Raw genomic sequence first — 24215 nt, forward strand, 5'->3', positions numbered from 1 at the left:
TGTCCAGTATCATGTGTATACTATAATACTGTCCAGTCACATGTGTATACTATACTACTGTCCAGTATCATGTGTATACTATACTACTGTCCAGTATCATGTGTATACTATAATACTGTCCAGTATCATGTGTATACTATACTACTGTCCAGTACCATGTGTATACTATACTACTGTCCAGTATCATGTGTATACTATACTACTGTCCAGTACCATGTGTATACTATACTACTGTCCAGTACCATGTGTATACTATACTACTGTCCAGTATCATGTGTATACTATACTACTGTCCAGTACCATGTGTATACTATACTACTGTCCAGTACCATGTGTATACTATACTACTGTCCAGTATCATGTGTATACTATACTACTGTCCAGTATCATGTGTATACTATACTACTGTCCAGTATGTGTATACTATACTACTGTCCAGTATCATGTGTATACTATACTATACTACTGTCCAGTACCATGTGTATACTATACTATACTACTGTCCAGTATCATGTGTATACTATACTATACTACTGTCCAGTACCATGTGTATACTATACTACTGTCCAGTACCATGTGTATACTATACTATACTACTGTCCAGTATCATGTGTATACTATACTACTGTCCAGTACCATGTGTATACTATACTACTGTCCAGTACCATGTGTATACTATACTATACTACTGTCCAGTACCATGTGTATACTATACTATACTACTGTCCAGTATCATGTGTATACTATACTACTGTCCAGTACCATGTGTATACTATACTACTGTCCAGTACCATGTGTATACTATACTACTGTCCAGTACCATGTGTATACTATACTACTGTCCAGTACCATGTGTATACTATACTATACTACTGTCCAGTATCATGTATATACTATACTACTGTCCAGTACCATGTGTATACTATACTACTGTCCAGTACCATGTGTATACTATACTACTGTCCAGTATCATGTGTATACTATACTACTGTCCAGTATCATGTGTATACTATACTACTGTCCAGTACCATGTGTATACTATACTACTGTCCAGTATCATGTGTATACTATAATACTGTCCAGTACCATGTGTATACTATACTACTGTCCAGTACCATGTGTATACTATACTACTGTCCAGTACCATGTGTATACTATACTAATGTCCAGTATCATGTGTATACTATACTACTGTCCAGTATCATGTGTATACTATACTACTGTCCAGTACCATGTGTATACTATACTAATGTCCAGTATCATGTGTATACTATACTACTGTCCAGTATCATGTGTATACTATACTACTGTCCAGTATCATGTGTATACTATACTACTGTCCAGTACCATGTGTATACTATACTACGGTCCAGTACCATGTGTATACTATACTACGGTCCAGTATCATGTGTATACTATACTACTGTCCAGTACCATGTGTATACTATACTACGGTCCAGTATCATGTGTATACAGTATACTATACTACTGTCCAGTATCATGTGTATACTATACTACTGTCCAGTATCATGTGTATACTATACTACTGTCCAGTATCATGTGTATACTATACTACTGTCCAGTATCATGTGTATACTATATATACTACTGTCCAGTATCATGTGTATACTATACTACTGTCCAGTATCATGTGTATACTATACTACTGTCCAGTAACTTACTGATAACATTAGCCTGTCCGGTAAAGATGGCGTACTGGAGCTCATAGGAGACCACGGAGAACTCATCGTCGGACGTCCAGTGGACGGTGATGGTGTCGTAGGAAGCCGTGCACAGCTCCTCCCTTATGGCCGGAGCGCTCGGAGCTGAGGAGGAGGACGGCGAAAAAAGGGATCATCATCATTTTTGTCAAAATTTCATTTTTGCCGTGGACATATAAAATTAGTGGACAATAATATGACCAGAAACACATAAAGAGCCCTGAAATGACCATAACATGTATGTAACTCTGAGAGTGTACAAATGGAACCAATTCAACCAAATGGGTCCATTTGGCCATTACCCGTCCATTTGGTTCGATTTGTACATGCACTCTTAGAGATATGGGGGTCCTTGCAAAGAAAACATTTGAGAACCACTAGTACTAATGGATCGCTAATGTGCCATATAGTGCGAACCGACCGTGACCAGCTCCAGGTTTCAAAAGTCCAAACCACTTAATTAAAATCTTGATCATCAAAATCTGTCATCACAGGACTGCATTTGATGTCAACTGTGCACATGTCGCTCAAGTGTTAACCTGTCTTTGTTGCCTACGCTTTAAGCCCCCAGCGGGGGAAACGTATGAGTGACCACAAAGTCGCTACAGATTTAGGTGGAATATGATGGAAATACCACAAAGAAATGCCAGCTGCTTTGTTTAAGTACATGGTTTTACTTCAGCATAATTTATGGTTCATGGTGCAGCATGTGCATTGAGTATATGAACTCATATACGATTAGAGAAAAAACAACAAAAAGGCAGCTGTTCCAATAAAAGTCTAAACCAAATGATCAGCTGCATTTTCTTTTTTTCTTTTTTGAGAGACAAAGGAGACTCTGTGACTCTGTGTCTCCTTAGGGAACCACTGCTGGCCATTATATTAGTGGCTTAGGAATGCGACAAAAACAAGAAAATATGCATGAATTCAATTCTCCATGGGGTGAGTAATCGATAGAAAAAAAGTCATATTGGGCGTGAACTAATCCCTTTAAGCATCGGAAGCGTCAGGGAGGGGGAAATAATGAAATATGTATATAACTAGAATTTCGCGGGCCTTCGGCCCGCTCATCCCAGAGTTGCGTTGCCCCGCGTTGCGATACAGAAGTCCACAGATACAGAAGTCCACAGTGACACGCGTTTTATGCAGCTGTTTTGTGTTGCAGCGCGTGCGCGCGCGCGCGTGTAGTGTTGTTGTTCTTATCCATATATGCGCCTCGGTTCGTCCCGTTTGTTCCACGCCAGGTGTCGACGCAGTCGTTCGTGCGATTTGCGTGTTTGCATTATTTTAACTGTGTAGGCATACCATATTCTGAATTTCCAAAAAGAGGACACATGCGCGCGTGCATGTGGATGTGGATGTGCACATGCACGTGCACGTCGTGCACGTCGTGCATGTGCCGTGCGTGGGCGGTTGTGTTAAATTGAGATGTCAAAAGAATCTAGAGCCTAACAATAAATGCATCAAATATGCTCTGTATGAGTTATGTATTTATTTAAAGCAGTGGCTCTGAAAGGTGTGATCCAGGGACCCTCATGGTTCCTTGAGGGGGTTCCAAATGGACCCATTATAGGTCTGTAACTCTGAGAGTGTAACACATGGACCCAAATGGACCCTTACAGGTCTGTAACTCTGAGAGTGTAAAAATGTAACCAAATGGAGTCTTTTATAACTGTTAACTCTGATACTGTGGAAATGGAATGAAATGGGACTGTTATGGGTCCATTTGGTTTGACTCTCAGAGTTATGGGGGTCCTTGAAATTAAAAAGTTTGAGAACCTGTATGCAATGGCTTATCTGTTGTAAAAAGAGAGACCAGCCTATTCTCCAAACCATCATATCTTATGCTTTGCTAGGTTGTAAAAAATAATATTGGGTCATTATAATTTGCAGGACTCACCGCGCGCACAGCTGCCTTGTCTGTGTTGACATGACATGGGCTTGCAGGACAGAACTTGTATTTGTGACAGACACATAGTTCCTTTGCAGACAATACAATGTGCTTCTCATTGGTCAGTCAGAAAGCTGAGAAAACAGCAGGCTACTTTTTCTGCATGTCAATGATGAGATAGGTCTCCGCTGTCTGTCTATCTGCAGACAGCGGAGCAGCCAGCGAGCCTTTCTCTGATCTGCGGTCGGGACCAGTGGTAGTGGTGTGAGCGTGCAGCGCATGCAGAGTTATGAAGAATACACATTCCGGGGTTGGGGCTGAAAGTCCACCTCTCAGTGTTTTTCCACTACGAACCATTGAACGTGCATTGTAATACACATTGGTGTGAATGGTCTGTGAGCGTAGCGATACACTACAGGCGATACGTGTAAAACCCCGGACATTTGAAGGTATTTATAAAACCACCCGGACTGGCCGGACAGGCCCCCAAAAGAGGACGTATGGTAAACTGTGTATGTAATCGCGGCGCTGTCCATGCAAGTTAGAATGAGTGTGTGTGTGTGTGTGTGTGTGTGTGTGTGTGTGTGTGTGTGTGTGGCTGGCTGCCCTGTGGTTGGCTGCGTGGGGATCGCCATGTGAGGGGGCTAGCCAATAAGGGCCCTGTGTTGCATGTGGAGAATTGTGTAGGTTAGTGTGTGTGGTGCAGCCGAACGGGGTGGTGAGAACATGAGGGGGATGTAGCACAGCAATCGGTGACCCCTACATTAAGCTGTGTTGCTCCCAAGATGCAGTGCAAATGCGTGTTGTAAGCAACCGTAGCCAATGGGAAAACAGGATGCAGTGTTGCCAGGTCCGCGAATTGTAAGCGAGTTGTAAGTAGCGTGTTGAATGGCATATTTACTGGGCTTGTTTTCATAGACGTGGCAACAAATTAGGCGGGGGTGTCGGTGCTTGTGGCGTGTTTGTGTTTATTATTGATATTGATGTTGTTTGTGAGTGTGGACGGGAGGCGGCTCTAGTGGCAGTGCAATGACAGTTTTTACGCGGGTGTTGTTAAATGTGGCCGTGCGGCGCGACATGAGGAGATAGCCGTGGATCGACGCGGAGGGTAAGGCTGTGTCGTGTTAGTGTGTTGTTGCAGTGTGTGTTGCAGCGTGTTGCAGCGTGTCAGTGACGTAGTAGCTGGTGCCTTTTGTTCCTGTGCGTGCTTTTGGGCACATGTTTTCAATTGTAATATAGGAAGAGAGACTCATGGGAACATGTCCTCATTACATCGCAATTTCTTTCAACAAAAAAATACAATCCTACACGGCCTTGTTTTGCTGCGTTGCTATGTTAAAAGTTCTGCTCCCGCTGTCTTACAGTTGAAGGTTTTCGGGGCAGTACAGTCCTTGGCATTTAACTGCATTACTAAGCAGTATCTCATCATGTCAGAAAAGCCAAAATGCCACTTCATGCTGTGCAACCTCCACACGTAATCGCTCAATAGCTCATAGAAAGCGAATAAATGGAAATAAGATGTAAGAGCCACTGTCTAAATTGATCTCCAAGGCACTTTCCATCTCTACCCCTCTCTCGGCCTCTCCATGTTTCTCTCAGACCCCGTTTTCATGAGTGGCTGCACAATGTGGCATGACTCACCGTGATTCAGTTAGGGAACAGGGCCTTCGGCGGAGTATACTCTCGCATCACAGAGGATAAATAAACAAGAGCCAGACATTTTCACAAGCTCTCCTTCCTATCCACTCCCCGTGAGGCCTTGTTCTTGTCTCCACTCTCCAGCTATACACTCACATTTACATAGCAGCAGTTAAGGATGTTTATTGTCAATATACGGGCACATTTTAAATGACTATAATGCTTATTTGTGCTCTACCGTTCCAATAATCTCACAATGGCCCCTTTTCCACCGGTTGGTTCCCGATGGGAACCGGTTCAGTTCTTTTTGGTTCTTAGTCCATGAGCCAGAGCTCCAAAATTGGTGGGAAAAACTAGACCTATATTAAATTGTTTATAGGATCAATACAAGTAAATGAATACATGATAACCCTTCCACAGTAGTAGCTTTTTCATATTTTCTATTATTTTGCATATTTTCCTACATAACGCCTCATTTGCATATTTAAAATGTAACATTTGTAATACAATAAATCATTGCCTTTGTGTAAGTAATCAATTGGGGAAGTGTCATGGTGATAACAATCTAATATTTGTTGTTATCGGTATGGTTGAATAGGTCCCACTCAATTCATAAAATGTTCCAATTTTGGAGCTCTGGCTCATGGACTAAGAACTAAAAAGAACTGAACCGGTTCCCATTGGGAACCAACCGGTGGAAAAGGGGTCTATGTGTTGCATCCGCGAGGGTTGGGGTTCAACATTGAGGAAAAACTGTTTTATCACACTGTCAGAGCTGGTTATGTGGATTTCACGACTGCCAATCAATTATAATAGCAGGTGGATCTCAAACCTTTTAATTTCAAGGACCACCATAACTCAGAGTTAAAGACCTGCAATGGTCCATTTGGAACCCCCTCAAGTAACCCAGAGTGGTTGCTGGACCTCACTTTGAGAAACCACAATAACATGTACGCAATACTGTGTCTTTGTTTGAATTTGTGTTTATAGATTTTTATAATGTATAAAATTATATAAATGTTTCTAGTATGCAGGGGCCGTTAAAGGGAATCGTTAAGGAACCGGGAATCGTCCGTAATCGACCGTAGCCCTCAGATGACATACACAAAGGGCTCCATTTTCGTCACCGCTAAACCCCTTATCCCTAAACTTCTTTGCCTTTTTTTACTATTTTGAAAAACATTTTTGAATAGTTCAACTAGCCAATCTACATTGACACGTTGTGATCTTGTAGACTGGCCATTTTAACTATTCAAAAATGTTTTGCAAAATAGTAAAAAAAGGCAAAGAAGTTTAGGGATAAGGGGTTTAGCGGTGACAAAAATGGAGCCCAAAGTGTCCTCCGCTGGCATACACATTGACATACAGTATATTGGGACTAGGGTGCTGTCATGACTTGAACTGAAATTCCACGCAGCAGAAGCCCAGTCCCTAAATGAAGCAAATTTAATCTAAACCCAGGGCTCAGCTGTACTGACAGGCATACTAACTAGTGTGTCTTGAGGGGAGCCTTCAGCAAAGGCACCGAGCGAGGCTGAAAAACTCTGAAGATTCTAGCAGGTGGAATCTTCTGGTGGAAGTAGTACTCACCTTTTTTGTTTTACTTAAGTAAAAGTGTTAATGGCACACTGTAGCAATAAGTACAAGTTCGATATTCAAAATGTACGTTTTGTGAGTGAAAGCACAAAAGTATTGGCATCAAATATATATTAGTACCAAAAGTAAAATTAAGTTTTCAAAATGTAAAGACAAAACAAAAAACAGACCCATCTGAACCGAGTGGTGCTGTGTGTGTGTGTGTGTGTGTGTGTGTGTGTGTGTGTGTGTGTGTGTGTGTGTGTGTGTGTGTGTGTGTGTGTGTGTGTGTGTGTGTGTGTGTGTGTGTGTGTGTGTGTGTGTGTGTGTGTGTGCTGTACCTGTGAGGTAGTCCAGGCTTTCGAGCAACTTCTTCTCTCTGGTGAAGTCCAGGGCGAAGGTGTCGAAGGTGTCGGTCAGGTTGATCTCGGGGATCAACACCTGGGTCGACGCCGTGGCCATGGACACCCTATAGAGACCACATGAGCAGTAAAACACCACTGATTAACCCTTAACCCATTTTGGTGTTAGCATTATGTTATGCTTTAGCTATTGAAAAATAGCAGATCTACAAGCTCATAGCGCGCCACTGAGTGGCGCGCTACGAGCTTGTAGATCTGCTATTTTTGAAAAATCGAAGAACGACTGACATAGAAACAGCTTTTTCAGAAAACTGTCAGGATGTAGAAGACATTTTTAGAATCTGATCTCAGGTCAAAATGGGTTAAGACCTGAGGCTCCTACATCAGTGGTTCTCAAACTTTTTCATGCCAAGGATGCCAAAATGATCATGTATGTGGCTGTGGACCCCCATCCCATCTGAACATGCTTCGTGCCAGGAACCCCTCCCCCCATTTGAGTTAAAAAATTCAAACACTAGCAATATGTGCTATTTTTGAGAACCACAATTCTAAACCACTGTACTAAATCCAAGGAGTTTTCTGAAATACGTATATATGTAATAGCTAAAATGACACTGCAGATGCTTTGGTGGTTACATTTACCATGTTGTTAGACAGATAAGTGAGTGTCTAGGGGTGAATTTGGGGGACTAATAATTATGGTCCCAAGCCCAGAATTGAATGGAATACATGTATAGTCAGCACTCTTCCCATTGAGATATGGGAGTGGCCAAGCGTGTCAATAATTATACCATCTGCAGGGTGCGATTGAATGACAGGTGAGACTGTAATCAGTTTAAAAATATGCACATTAGCATTATTTATTGCTCACTATATGAGGGCTAGAAAACAGAGCTTAGCGTCTTTGCTCCCCCCCCCCCCCCACACACACACACACACACACACACACACACACACACACACACACACACACACACACACACACACACACACACACACACACACACACACACACACACACACACACACACACACACACACACACACACACACACACACACACACACACAGCCCAGAGCGAAAATATTGACTTGCTGCCCGGCGGTGAGTGCTCGATTAGCCCAGAGGAGAGCTAAATCGGAGCAAAATCAACGACGGCACAGGCCGCCGAGTTTTCAGCTCCAGCCAAGCAGCTTTCCAATCACAATCTGATTCATCTGACAGGGGTTGGTGCCCTCCATTATGTCCGAATCGAAGGATCACAGGCTTAATGTCGTTCGGCTCTGTCTGTCTGTGTCCACTGGCTGGACTTTTCACAACCGTCTATTTGAATTTAAATCCTTTCCCCCCCCATCCCGTGGTGTGATGAAAGCTTAAACGTTATCGGGAGCATGTTTAGACCAAAACCAAATTGAATCCCCCCCCCCCGCTTGCTACAGTACAGTAGTTCTCCGTTTTTGCTGTGAGTGAAGGAAGAAAGGAAGGTAGTTTGACTATTTCTGTGTGTGTGTGTGTGTGTGTGTGTGTGTGTGTGTGTGTGTGTGTGTGTGTGTGTGTGTGTGTGTGTGTGTGTGTGTGTGCATGCATGTGAGTGAGCAGTGGTGTAAAGCAGCGGTTCCCAAACGTTTTCATGTCAAGGACCCCCAAACACTAATTAGCCCGCGGACCCCCATTTGAAAAGATATGCCAGGGATCCCCAATTTATATTGTAAAATCAATATTGATTTAACTCTGAGAGTATACTACAAATGGAACCAAATGGACCCGTCAGGGTCCATTTGGTTCCATTTGTACACTCTGAGTTACAGACCCATAAGGGTCCATTTGGTTCCTATCTATCATTTAGCTAGGGACCCCCTGAAACTCCCTCAAGGACCCCTGGGGGTCCCCGGACCCCACTTTGGGAACCACTGGTGTAAAGTACCTATATACCATGACATTTGTTTGTTTTTTCAACTTGCAATACGTGCTTGTGCGCGTGCGTGCGTGCGTACACTCTCTGACCTCTCGGTGATGGTCTTGGCTGTCTGTAGGAAGCGTGCATGGTCTGTCTCCTTGAGTGTCTGGTCTGCCTGTGTGATGAGGGCAGAGGAGCGCTCGATGCACGTCTTACAGTTGGAGATCTGTTGGGCCAGTTTCCTCAGCCTCTGTGCCTGGAGGCCGCAAGGCAAGAGAGAGTGTGATTATCGGCCCCAGACAGACAGCAGCATTTTTTAAACATATGTTTATTGATTTTCTTTACAACAACAATAGTAATTTCAAAACAATTATTCACATATATTTTCCCCCCCACATCCCCATGGCAGCACAAATACAAACAAAATCTTCGAAGAAACATCAGGAAATGTCCATATTTACAGAACAAATTAAAAAAAGAATAATAACAAAACACATTACATACAGTTAAACAAACAAATGCACAATGTCCGTCACAGTTCCCTACCCCCACCCCACAGCTGACTACTCCAAGAGAGGTTAACTTCTGATAGTAACATCGGACCAGTCTTCCTCACACAAATGAAGGGGAAGTAAGAACAAATTAGAATCAGACAGATGGATGGAAAATGAAAATATATCTATCAACCGATTGATGGAAACAACCAGATTAAAACGAAAGATCTACACCATTAATATTAATGATTTGTCTGGGGAGACAAGTATGACTCTGTGGTGGAAGAATCCTGTGTTTTTCACTCCTCTCTCTCTCTCTCTCTCTCTCTCTCTCTCTCTCTCTCTCTCATCTTATCTACAGAGATTGAAGGAGACGGATTGAGGTCGGCAACAGGATTGAGGTCAAACAGACCATTCATCAGCAGTTTTGCCCGTAAAAAAAGAATTAAGCTCTATATAATCTCAATTGAAATCCTATATGAAATCTGCCCAGTCAGTGTTGTGATCCTCATATATATATATATATATATATATATATAGAGAGAGAGAGAGAGAGAGAGAGAGAGAGAGAGAGAGAGAGAGAGAGAGAGAGAGAGAGTCTAGAGGCTCTAATCAGTAAATTTAAAGGTTTTTTGTCAAGCAGGAAGGAAGCAAGGAGGGAGGGAAGGAAATGGCTGCACCCTTTAGAAAGAAGCCAAGAAACATCGGCACTGACAACTCCTCCCACAATAACTCTCAAGATCATTATCGTAGTCAGAGACATGTTGTGAGCTTGTAGATCTGCTAATTTTCTTTTCTTACATTGTTACCGGTATTATTATTTTCCAAGTAGAAAATTCAATAAACAAAAGGACAATTACATGAAAAGCACAACAAAAGAAAAGAAATGTAAAGACCATTTATACATTTTAGACATGAAAAGATGCATAAGGACTACTTTCATTTTTGTTATTATTTTGATGCCAATAATTTTGAATACCAGAATTAGTATTTCTCCATTGCAGTATTAACCCATTTTGGGGGGGAACCCCTTTTGGTGTTTCAAGCATTCTGTTATACTTTAGCTATTGAAAAATAGCAGATCTACAAGCTCATAGCGCGCCACCGAGTGGCGCGCTATGAACTTGTAGATCTGCTATTTTTTTTAAATCGTAAAAATGCGGCACAAATCTGTGAATAGCTACATATTCTTTCAGAGGGAACGTTTTTTTAAAAATGGGTTAAATAAAAAATAATGCTGAAAAGCACAATCCCTCAGCGCAGTCTCCGCTGCGGCGTATGGTATCAACTAGCAAATCAAACACAGATAAACAGGAAAATCTCTCCTTCTGGGGAAAAAATACCCAAGTGCCTTCCAGCTCTCATTAAGAGACAATTGTGAAAAATCACCAGCAGCTTCCCGATGCCATAAGTGAAGAGCACATCCCTTATGCTCAGGGATCTATGGAGCTGTGGTTCTGTGCTGTAGAGTCCTCCGTCTGTTGGCAATATGTTCAATAAGGAACCCAGCGCAGAGCCACGCAGGCCTCAGCGGGGATTTGAGATCGTCAGCATATGATGAGCGTTGATTACCATGTGGTTTTATTAATGAACAGAAACATACCATTTAAACGGCAAAAACAAAATACCTCAACTGATTAAACACCTTTTTTTACGGTGTTACACTGTGTGTGTGTGTGTGTGTGTGTGTGTGTGTTTGTGTGTGTGTGTGTGTGTGTGTGTGTGTGTGTGTGTGTGTGTGTGTGTGTGTGTGTGTGTTCTGTGACGTGTGCGTGCGTGCGTGCGTGCGTGCGTGCGTGCGTGCGTGCGTGCGTATGTGCGTGCGTGTCTTTCTGTCTGACTTTCCAGATCTAATCTTGCATATAGCCTAGTGCTTGTTGACCAATCAGCTACAGACATTGTATGCACCTGCCAGTAGGCCACACACAACCTCCACCATTTGTATATAATATATATTTTTTCTCCATATAATGCTTCATACTTACTTTAATACTTTACTACTTTACTACTTTACTACTTTACTACTTTACTACTTTACTACTTTACTACTTACTACTACTACTTACTTACTTTACTTACTTTACTACTTACTACTTACTTACTTTACTACTTTTCCATTTAACTTTAACTTTGATAACGGAAGTCAAAGGGACTGTGATGGTGCTGAAACACATCACAACACGCCGTGTGCATACGTTCATTACTTCTGCTGCGTACCTTTCCCTCCTTGATCTTGGTGCCAATGATCTGCCTCCTCTGCTGAATGATGTCGATGAGGACATCGCACTCCTCCAGCAGCTTACCCTCCTGGCGCGAGGCGTTCACCTGCATGGGGAAAACAAACACATAATAGGAAGGATTACACCCCTGGATGGAGCCACTGACGGATGATGGGTAGACGTAGGGGGGAGAGGGCTGCTTAACCCATTTTGACCTGAGATCAGATTCTAAAAATGTCTTCTACATCCTGACAGTTTTCTGAAAAAGCTATGTTTCTATGTCAGTGGTTCTTTGATTTTTCATAGCGCGCCACTCGGTGGCGCGCTATGAGCTTGTAGATCTGCTATTTTTCAATAGCTAAAGCATAACATAATGCTAACACCAAAATGGGGTTCCCGCCCAGAATGGCTTAATGTGAATTGGCTAATATAGATCATGTCGGTCCAGAAGCAATGCATCGCGTCTCATCCATCAGCTGTCTATAGCCCTCCAGGTTGGAAGGAGGAGACGACACTTTGCATGCCAACGACTTGACGTAGTGGAGAGACACACAAACCTCTCCCGTGTGTATACGTGTGTCTCACTGATGCTTTGCACACCCTGAGGTTCAGAGATCAAGGGGGCTTTGCATATTGTATGAAAAAAGGGCAACTATGTGCTTTCACACTTATACATAATGTAAAGCACATGTGCATATCATACCGGCAACCTTGCACCATAACCGTACATCCAAAACCGTTACGGAGGAAATACAGGGGGGAAAAGTTTCCAAAGTAGCTAAAATAGCAGATCTACAATCGATGCGATGCGACACTTTTTGACCTTGAAGATCAGCTATTTTTGCTACTTTTGTGTGACACTGTAGATTGATTTAAGAAACAAAACATAGATGAATATGATGATACAAGGTTGAACCCAACATTGATGATATCATATACTGTAACTGCACCTGGGAGAAAATGTCAAAGAGCGCATGTGAATGTTTATTTGAAACACTCTGTATGAGAGATGGCATTGAGCTCTGCTGACGCAGGGCACTGAGCTCATTTTATAGTGCAGAGAGTCGAGGGCTTTATGATTCAAAGCGGGCTAATGAAACTGAAAGTTCACGTTTATTTTTCAATAGCACAGGTCTGCTCATAATGTCCCCTTTCTACTCGTATCCATTTCCCTGTTGTACCTACTGTATTAACCCATTTTGGGCGGGAACCCCTTTTGGTGTTAGCATTATGTTATGCTTTAGCTATTGAAAAATAGCAGATCTACAAGCTCATAGCGCGCCACCGAGTGGCGCGCTACGAGCTTGTAGGTCTGCTATTTTTGAAAAATCGAAGAACGACTGACATAGAAACATTCAGAAAACTGTCAGAATGTAGAAGACATTTTTAGAATCTGTCAAGACATTTTTTAGAATCTGATCTCAGGTCAGAATGGGTTAATATCTGGGTAAGAAAATGTGTTTTCTGGCAAGAGGAGACGCAGCGATGACAGCAGCGGGAAAAGGCGCTATTTTCTCCGAGTGTTGCCATGCCAACGAGAGCGTTTCGAACTCACTCGTGTCACACAAACGCACACACTTGCGTACTTGCTCACGTCAACGTACAATATGAGGGATTCATTTAAAATTCTCCCTCAAACACTTCTGTGGGGATTTTTGTATTATTGTTTTTTTTCCCGCATCAACACACTCTCCAACATTGCCACCGGGGCTAGAGTTTCAGACAAATGAATAGCTCTTGTGTCGTTTCTGTATTATATAGCTTGCATTGGCCCTTGGCAACAGCTTTTATGCTCCGCTCTTAATAAAGGAAAAGTACCCATTGAAATGCAAACGCGTCTGTCTTTTCCAAAACCGCTAATTAGCCACCTTGCCCCTTAGTGTTGGGAGGTGACTGCCAATGCTGTTAAATTCTTATCCTGTTGTTTACTCTGTAGAAATCTCTTTGGTTGGAGGCTAAGCCCTTCGCCGTAGCCTGCTGGGAATGCTAATCTACATATACACTATACAGTCTCGTTATTATTATGCTTGTTTATCAAGTGTGTACGAATGCATTCAAACACTGGCAGTCTTATGCTTTAAGTTGTATTGCGCTCTGCTTCTTACTGTATGTTGTGGAGTGTAAAATTATTACAAATATAGATCATTTTAAGAAGTATAGAGGGACTTTGTGTGCTTGAGTTCAGGTACTGAGTGAATATAAATTCAAATGGGATGAACATGTGCACATGCACACACACCATGCTCGTGCACAGATGGCTGCCATGTCATGTGTGGTGTAAATATGTACGTAGAGCATCTGAGAGCTGTATGTAGTGTACTATAGCATGTTGTCTGACACACAAACCTGACATTAAAATGATTCACAGACACGCACGCACGCACGCACGCACGCACGCACGCACGCACGCACGCACGCACGCACGCACGCACGCACGCACGCACGCACACACGCAGGCACACACGCAGGCACACACGCTTTTCGGAAGCAGTGAGACAAAAGGCTTAAAATATTCAGCGACATTTTTCTAATGCAAAACCTATAGTTGTACAGTCTGTGTGTGTACGTGTGTGTGTGTGTGTGTGCGCGTGTGTTTGCGCACACGCTTGCGTATGTTTGCGCACACGCTTGCGTATGTGTGTCCTCTGAGAAATGTGTGCTAATGAAGCTCATCAAATCGCGCACATAAAGAACATAAAGCAAGAAAAACGAAGGCTTCCCAGCAGGCATCATATTAGAGAACAGCAGGAGGATGTATTGTAATACCAGCATCTATCAGCAGCTCTCACATAGCCAATAAGCAGCTCTCACATAGCCAATTAATTTATTTTATTTTATTACGTGCATTCTGCATCATTCAATTGCTTTGGCCTGCTTTTAACCCGTGTAGACCTAAGGCCGATTTCTGATGCTTTTTTGCTGTGCCATCAGCATGGCATATTTGTCACGTGTACGTTGTAAATTTGGTAATTATTGAACCAGCTTTAAAGTGTACAGTAGATAACCAAACTATTGTCACTACAATAGGGTCGCAGTGTTGTTTTTGGCAGCAGATTTTTTTATTTTAGTTTTAGTCATAGTCTCTTGAATAGTTTTCATTTTAGTTTTAGTCACATTTTAGTCACCCGGAATGTTTTAGTGTTAGTCTAGTTTTAGTCGACTAAATATCATAAGATTTTAGTCGACTAAATCAACTGTAGATTTAGTCGACTAAAATGTGTTTTGGCGGGCCTTGATGCCGTCATAATGACTGTTTTTACTCTTGCTGAAAATAGCAGATCTACAAGCTCACAACGCGTCGCAGCTGCGACGCGTTGTGAGCTTGTAGATCTGCTATTTTCAGCATGCAACCAAGAGTAAAATGACTTATACTGGATCTCTTGTCCACTAGTCCCTTCCTAACATTTTAGTCTAGTTTTTATTTGTTTTTGACGAAATTGTCAGTATATTTAGTCTTAGTTTTAGTCATCATAGCTTAGTTTTCATTTAGTTTCCATTTAGTTTTCGTCAGTGGAAAAAGGCAGTCGACGAACATTTTTCGTCTTAGTTTTAGTTGACGAAAACAACACTGTAGGGTCGCTTTGCTGTATTTGGTGCTTTGAAAATATATCTTCTCCAACACTGCACACATACAGTATGCATGAACACACTGTAAGTATGCATGTTATGAGCCTTTCAATGGCATGGAGAACTGTGTAGCACACTCTGCAAATCAAGGCCGCTGTCTCCGGAACAGCTTGCTCTGGAACAGATTAAACACGGGTTAAAATATTCATAGTGCTCTACAAACTGCATGCCATGTTGCTTGTTTGCTCCTGAGTGCAGCTGTGAGAGAATACTCCATTTTCTCAGCGCTCCCGCAGGTTAACCAAGAAGCCGGACTGATTATCTCAGTTTGGCAAACATATAAAGCCATTATTTGTTATTTTTTACATCTGTATCTCTGCCGTCTTTACCACTTTCAACTTAATGAATTGCAATGAATTGCATTTTTATAGCGCTTTTCCAAGTGCTCAAAGTGCTTTACAATGGTTCATTCATTCATACATTGGGAGGTGAAGCGGCGAACAGTCGACGCCAGCGTCCTCACTTCCCACATTCACACACTAATGGTGGCAAGCTCACACCGACCGACTCATTGGAGGCAATGTAGGGTTCAGTGTCTTGCCCAAGGACACTTCGACATGTGGACAGGAGGAGCCGGGATTCGAACCGCCGACCCAGGGATCATTGGACGACCTGCTCTACCTCCTGAGCCACAGCCGCCCACGATACTTGAGGTATCTCCAAAGACAAAAAAACGTTTCGCAATACAACATTTTTGAGCTTGTAGATCGGTAATTTTTGAGTAATAGAATTGATTTTCAACTTTTCTATTTTACTTTTTTTATCTTCTTTTTTTTAAATACAAAATATGGTGAATCTAGTCCAGAAAAAAATCAGGAGAGCCATTGGACCCACAAATCTGGTGCTGGTCAGGCTCTGGTCAGAGACTATACATCAAATGAAGGTCTTCATTATCTTCATTAAATGAAAACATATGAGGGTGTGCTTTAATCATGAGCTTTGTAATCATCAAATTAGCATGCCTGGTTTCTCTTTGGTAGGCTGTAATGACGAAGAGCCTCACGTGCAACATAATGCGCACGCACGCACACACACACACACACACACACACACACACACACACACACACACACACACACACACACACACACACACACACACACACACACACACACACACACACACACACACACACACACACACACACACACACACACACACACACACACACCCTACTCTACTGTACATGCAAGTTATTCTAGGAGGTCAGAGTGTGTGTCGAGGCTGTATACAGTATACATATAATGCACTGGGATAATGGGGTCAGGAGTATTTCTCTTTTTTCTTTTTGCATTCCATGCATAATTGATTCATTTCCGGTTTTGAAAGGGAATTGTTTTACCGCTGAGTGAAAAAGGGTGAAAATGTGTTTTTGTGTTTTTGATATAGGCATATATAAAAAATAAATGTCTGCATCATCAAAAGTGGAAAGTGAGCCTTTGGTATTAGTCCATGGATGGGAAACATGCTGTGCGTGACGGCTTGCTGCCGTGGCCCACTTCCAAGCAATACACAGTTACATATGCTACAGATATGTGTGCAGTCACGCATGCACAGACTATAGCATGTCGTCTCTGCCGTGCCGGGCGGAAACCTCATTATGTCCAAAACTCTTACTCTTCATGATTCAAATAATTCAAAAATAGAAAAAGTAGCAGATCTATAGAGCTTGTGGATCTGTTGCTTTTGATTGCTTTTCTCTGACGCTGTAGCATGGTCAAGTATACGGCATGTTAACAGAAACCTCCTTATGTCCAAAACTGTTACTCTTCATGATTCAAATTCAAAAATAGAAAAAGTAGCAGATCTATAGAGCTTGTGGATCTGTTGCTTTTGATTGCTTTTCTCTGACGCTGTAGCATGGTCAAGTACGTATACGGCATGTTAACTTACGAGAAAACATTTAGAAGACGGAGATAAGAGGTCTCCGCCCGACAGTGAAGGCATAAAACCCCACAACAAATATTCCAGCGGTGTGTTGGGTGAATAATAGCGCCCTTCTTCTGACAGGGCCCTTTTCAACAGCAACACATCAACATATCTTTTGATGAATCTAATGAATCGTCCTTGCCTTGCCAGCCTGTAAAGGCCATGTCAGTCATAGATGCTATAAGACACGGGGGTGGTGGGGGGTCAGTGCTTCTACGCCCTGTGGCACGGCTATATTTAAAGCTTCTTAGTAGGCCAGCGTTACATGACCGACGAGCTGCAGTGTTAGCAAACACACACATTTTTCACAGTATTGACACACAGAGCTGCAATAGAAAGTGAATACACTGACACCACGCTAGACAGGAACGCCCAAAAACGTCACATCCGGGGTAAGAATTTACCCCAGACTTTTCTATGGCTGCCAATGCAACTTGGTCCAATCCTTAATCACATACGGACAAACATCTATGCCGATGCTATCTAACTTGCGGAGGGAGCGTGCCTTGTCCACGGGCAACAGATCTTTCAACGTATGGCATTGCAAATACGTTTGATAATCGCTACTCTGCTCAATATTGTTTTGAAAATGCCGCAAATTGCATTGCAGTGAACGAGCGAAAATCACAACTTCCCCCGTTTGTGGGCGGAGTCACAGTTTGAGGCGCTGTTTACGCGCCGTGGTGTCAGTGTATAGGCTGCTAAGGCAATGCCTGCTATTATCTTCCAGCTCAGTGGTTCTCAAAAAAGTGGGATCTGAGGACCCCTGGGGGTCCATGAGGGGGTTCCAAGGGGATCCCCCCCAGCTAAATGAGGAACTAATACTATCCAATAAAGGTAGAACAATATAATAATAATGAAGAGCTCAAGCTGGTACCTATCCATAAAACATGCCAGTACTGGAAGTGCAAGCATAATACTTGTAATATTAGATAATTACAGTATAATTCTTTGATATGTCTAATAGTCCTATGATATTATAATTCTTACTCTAACAATATACAAAATGATTTCTTTTTAACTGAGGGAAGCTTGCACAAAACAATTTCGCCCTCTCCTTGAATGTTGAAAACGTGCGATGTGACAATGAACTTGAAGTTACTGTAACATTATGGACAACGATTATAACTTTGAATACTACATTATGCAACTGAAAACACTACCATATTCATTAGCCCATTAAGACCTGGAAAAGATCTGTGGCATTTTAGATTATAATTATTTTATGCTTCGACTAATAGCAGATACAGATCTGCTACTTTTTGCAATTGAGCGAGTACAATACTGTATGTCAGCATGAAACCAACATATACATAATCAATTATACATCATTTCATTCTACAGTCTGGTCATGAACATAACAGTGTGGTAAGAGAGTAAAACGGGCCGTCACTGCCCTCATGGGGACAGAAGCGTCTCACCTCCACATGTTGACAGGTCTGGATCATTTTCCCCATCAGTGACTCCAGCTCGTTGTTCCTCTTGATCAAACTGCTCAGGTTGGAGTCCAGGGCTTGCTGAGAGAGAGAGAGAGAGAGAGAGAGAGAGAGAGAGAGAGAGAGAGAGAGATGAACATTAAAGGAGTATAATCAAGGCAAAGGGAACAAAAAAAAGAGGTGACAATGCCGACCCCCTCTCCTCGCCAAAATAGTATCAAGCTTGCTTCAAAAGTCAAACTTCTACAAAGGGAAACAGCAGGGAAAACAAACAACTAGCCTACAAGCTGGGTTATGAGACAAGACACCGACAAACCTGATCGCAAACCAAGATAGCATTACATCACAGTTTCAGCCAAAAAGCTATTTAAAAAACACACTGCACAAACTTTCTCCACAGTAGTCAAGATTCAGGTCTTGTCTCGTCTACCCACAATACCTCTGGACGGTGATGGTGTCCCTCGTCCCTGCGGTGGTGCCTCCTCATCTTGCCTCTTCCCGTGTTTCCCGACCGTGGACCACTCACTACAGTGCGACTACGAGGCAACGCGAGTGGGAAAGAGCTAGAGTTTCACCCGGCCGTGGTGAATCCCTTCACTACGAGACAACGCGAGCGGGAGAGCCTGTCCCCGCTGTGCCCAAACTCAGCCAAGCAGTAAATCACCCATCAAAAGCCTTGCCCGCGAGAGCACGCACGCAGCGACCCTGGCTAACGAAGCGAAACAGGTGCCAGCCAGCACGTCAACACCGTCTCTACCCTGATCTTCCGCAAATGTGGACTTTTCTTGTCTTTATTTTTTGCCCGGTCCCTTCTTCTTCTTGCCTTTCTCCTTCCCCCTTTTGCCTTCTTTTGCGTCTCCTTTTCGCTACAGGGAAACACGCCGCCTCTCTCTTACTCAGAGCTTCGTCATATTATTGCCAACCGGAGCGTGCTAAGCCACTCCAAGGCTGGCTGCATCTGTGCTGTGCACTGACCGGCTTTAAGCTTAGAGTAAAGATAAACCCCTCTCCTCTTATTGTAAATGGGTGACCCATGCGTATGGGTCAACAATATATCAACAATATAACCTTTTGTGTGTGTTTATTTTGTAAATTAACGCCCTACTTTGCTCATACTACAGCGTCACACAAAAGCATCAAAAGTACAGCACCAGATCCACAAGCTCCAAACAGTTTTGGTCAAAATAGGCCTATGAGGTTTCCACCCGACAGAGTCGATAGGGAAAAGGTATCTTCCCCACTGTGTTGTATGCATGCGTTAATATTGTCATTTCTATTACAGTGCTCATTGAGGTTGAGTACTCTTCTTAAGTTGTGCATGCAGCACATCTTGAGTGCTGTGATTCAGATGAGCGGCTGAATGTGCATTATCACTTCCCATGGATGTTCCTCTCCAGAGTGTAAGTAATTCCTCTTCATTCAGACATGTATTTTTGGACTGCCAGTCAGTGTGAATGAGAGCCTCTCTGCTGTAATGGTTGCCATTAAAAAGGATCTACCCACCCAGAGGGAATGGCGTGTAAACAAAAGGGATGGCCGGATGAGAGTTTTAGAGGCCCAGATACAGGCAATAGTGTTTGTGTGTGTGTGTGTGTGTGTGTGTGTGTGTGTGTGTGTGTGTGTGTGTGTGTGTGTGTGTGTGTGTGTGTGTGTGTGTGGGTGTGTGTGTGGGAGGGGGGGTGAAGGCGTCTCTTTGTGTGTGTCAGTGTGTACGTGCGTGTACAGTGTGTGTTTGTTTGCGTGCGTGAGTGCGTGCGTGCGTGCGTGCGTGCATGCGTGCATGCGTGCGTGCGTGCATGCGTGCGTGCGGCCGTGTGCGTGCGGCCGCGCGTGCTGCAGTTCATTCAACTTCCTGTGTGGGCTTAATGGATGGCCTCAATACGACGATGACGACACGGCGGTCTGCCGCGAGAGGGACACTCCGCCAGCGTCACAATCAACAGGGTTTAAAATAAACCACCACTCAGAGAGAAGAAGACCCCACAGGCAAGACAAGGGCAGCTCCAACATTAAGTCAACAGCACAAGCACGTAATTCATATACACATGTTTCACGTGCGTGCGTGCGTGCGTGCGTGCGTGCGTGCGTGCGTGCGTGCGTGCGTGCGTGCGTGCGTGCGTGCGTGCGTGCGTGCGTGCGTGCGTGCGTGCGTGCGTGCGTGCGTGCGTGCGTGCGTTTATGCATATGAGCGTTTGCATGTATATGTTGTGCCCATATTGTCTGTTGGTATTAAGGTCATGGGAAGGGAATTAAGCCCGTTTGTCTGTTATTGTGCTTGTCTGTCTGTTTGTCAGTCTAATGATGATCTGTCAGAAAGAAAAACGTGACTAAGGCTTGCTGCGCCAACAGGCAGGAAGCCCAAATACAAGGTATCTTGTGTGCTAAGCTGACATTTCCACCTGAGGGTGGCTTCCTCTTACCACTAGGGCCCAGAGCTTCAACGTTGGAGCGCCTCACTGGCCCCTTGTTCCTGACTCTGAGTCATATGGTTCAAAGTTCAGGAGCGTGTTTTTGTAGTATGAGGCAAAGTGAACCCCTTGGGCAAGACGTTAGTATGTTGCAGGGACTTACCCCCTACTGTCCAACCCTTGATGCTGAGTGCATCAGCGAGGCATTGGGTACCATTTGTGTCATGGCAGACACTCTAACCACAAAGTAGGGGAAAGGCTGTGAGGTCAATCAAATAGTTGGGGCTCATCCTCTGGAGAGCCTGAATTCATGGCAATCTGCCCATCAGATTTAGAGATATCTTAAGTGAAAGTGGAATGTTTGGCCAAAGGGTGTTGCTAGAGGAAAGGCTGCAGCAGTCACCAGAATCAGATGGGTTCGTCCTTGCGGAGTGCATTTAGTTGCATGCTGCTTTCATCTGCCTATTCCCTATTACATTGGGAGAGTGTGTGTGTAGTTGGAAAGTGTGGCCTGCGGGTGGCGTGGAAAGGCCATTGGGACAGACAGACAACCTTAGAGCCCTGCTGCTATTGGGGGTAATAAATGTGATAAAACAAGAGGTAAGATTTAAAGACTTGAGATTGAGTCCAAGGAAGAGCTTGAACAAAGGTATACATTTAGCAATATTGAGTTATATGGACCTTTCCATGTGGCCTACAGTTTCTGTTAGTCTCCGTCTTTCTTTCTGGTGGTCCAGCTATCATTTTCAATGTGGTTATTCCAAAAGAATCTTGGAGCTACATTTTAAATTGTTGTATTATTAAGCCAAACTCAGCTGCTGAATTATTTAAGGTATTATTTAAGATGTAAGGCAAAGGCCTTTGGGGAAAGTGGAAACTTTATGGGATTTGTTGCTTTTTTTTCTCCTCGAATTAGAGAAGCAAGGAAGTACTTCCCGAGTACAGAATACTACAGAGTAATTACAGTTGGAGGCCATCGATATTGTCCATTTCTTTTTGCTGAGGTTTGCGTGATCTGCGCAAAAGGACAGTTAACCCATTTTGGGCGGGAACCCCTTTTGGTGTTTTAAACATTATGTTATAATTTAGCTATTGAAAAATAGCCACCGAGTGGTGCGCTACGAGCTTGTAGGTCTGCTATTTTTGAAAAATCGTGAAAATATTTATTTCAGAAAACTGGACATTTTTTTAAATTTTGAGGTCAGGCCTAAATGGGTCAAATGATAAGGGACAATATCGGTGGCACCCAACTGTATTTGATGGACACACCAAGGCATAGTGTGTGTCCCTCCAGGACAGCTCGCCATCCCGACCGGCGAAAACCAAGGTCCGTCTATGTGCTCCAAATCAATATCGAGGGTCAACCGCAATATCGTTTGGCCACCGCCAACGTCATAACAGAAACCATCCCATGAAATCAATAAGACTTTTTGAAATAATTATGCAGGCTGGGAGGCCGAAGGATACCTTTTCATCGGCATGAGAGGTATGCCAACGCTAACATATGGCTGCATGGTAAGATGGGCGGGCCGTGTACGTACCGTAAGTGACGTTTGACAGTAGAACTAATTGCCCCCCCCCCTCCTCCCTGGGGCCCGCTTGTATAACACCGCCTGTGCTCCAATTCAATATCGAGGGCCAACCGCAATATCGTTTGGCCACCGCCAAAGTCACAACAGAAACCATCCCATGAAATCAATAAGAATTTTTGAAATAATGATGCAGGCTGGGAGGCCGAAGGATACCTTTTCATCGGCATGAGAGGTATGCCAACGCTAACATATGGCTGCATGGTATAGGTGGTCGTGTAAGTGACGTTTGACAGTAGAACTAATTTCTCCCCCCCCCCCCCCCTCCTCCCCGGGGCCCGATTGTGGCGGAGCGGCAACTGTAGTGAAATCGCTTGAAATGTAAATACACTTCTAAATATAAGTGGACTTTTCCTGAGCGCGGTCAGCTGGTGTTCGAGGCACTGGCGGCTGAGTTTCTTCAAAAGAAACCAGAGTCTTTCCACTAGCATCTGCTCCTAATCAGCCGAGAGCGGTAGGAAAGTAGGACTTTACAAGTCACGGCTGTAACGCGTTGCGCTGCATCTCGCTGAATTAAGAATCCATCCCTTTGAAACCTCACAGTGAATACCGGCCTTTCATCGCCCCTGTCTTCTCTAAACCAATGAAAAGAATGTCCTTGCAATTATATCCTATGTATACTCTGTGTGTGTGTGTGTGTGTGTGTGTGTGTGTGTGTGTGTGTGTGTGTGTGTGTGTGTGTGTGTGTGTGTGTGTGTGTGTGTGTGTGTGTGTGTGTGTGTGTTTGTGTGTTTATGTGTGTGTGTCCATGTGCATGCGTGCACGAGAGCGTGCATGTGATACAGTATCTATAACACATTCACCCTCGAGCGCCGCTTTCGCGCTGACAGCAATGCATTGTGGGAAATGAAAACCCAAACAAATGCGAAAATGTCCCTCGGCGTCGACCCAGACAAGTTGGCCACTAAATCGCCCCAGCGCACATTGACCCACGTCCCCAAATAACTGGAGAGTCAGTGCAAAATGTACCAGGGCATCCATGTCCTGTAGCCAAATACTAACTCCATTCGACTGCTCATTACCGTGTGTGTGTGTGTGTGTGTGTGTGTGTGTGTGTGTGTGTGTGTGTGTGTGTGTGTGTGTGTGTGTGTGTGTGTGTGTGTGAGAGAGAGAGAGAGAGAGAGAGAGAGAGAGAGAGAGATGACAACCAGGGTGAAGGACAGAATACACAGACAGACAGACAGACAGACAGACAGACAGACAGACAGACAGACAGACAGACAGACAGACAGACAGACAGACAGACAGACAGACAGACAGACAGACAGACAGACAGACAGAGTAAACAGGGAAGAGAGAGAGAGAGAGAGGACAGAGACAGAGAGACAACAGAGAGAAGTAACGGGTTGTCTGGCACAGAAAGGGAGGCGTGTGTGTGTGTGTGTGTGTGTGTGTGAGAGAGAGAGAGAGAGAGAGAGAGAGAGAGAGA

General features: G+C 43.6%; 1 protein-coding gene across 1 annotated transcript in view; it reads right to left on the reverse strand.

Annotated features, from left to right (window-relative positions):
* LOC306916948 (E3 ubiquitin-protein ligase Midline-1-like) overlaps nt 1-24215 on the reverse strand; it is a 70927-nt gene that overhangs the window by 4860 nt on the left and 41852 nt on the right. Inside the window, exons 3-7 of the mRNA XM_079495049.1 lie at nt 18775-18870; nt 11796-11903; nt 9192-9340; nt 7167-7294; nt 1683-1826 (exon numbers count right to left, since the gene is read on the reverse strand). Of these exons, the coding sequence (XP_079351175.1) occupies nt 1683-1826; nt 7167-7294; nt 9192-9340; nt 11796-11903; nt 18775-18870 (625 nt within the window). The remainder of the gene's footprint in view (nt 1-1682; nt 1827-7166; nt 7295-9191; nt 9341-11795; nt 11904-18774; nt 18871-24215) is intronic.

This window comes from Electrona antarctica, assembly GCF_951216825.1.
Source record: "Electrona antarctica genome assembly, chromosome: 24".
NCBI lineage: Eukaryota > Metazoa > Chordata > Actinopteri > Myctophiformes > Myctophidae > Electrona > Electrona antarctica.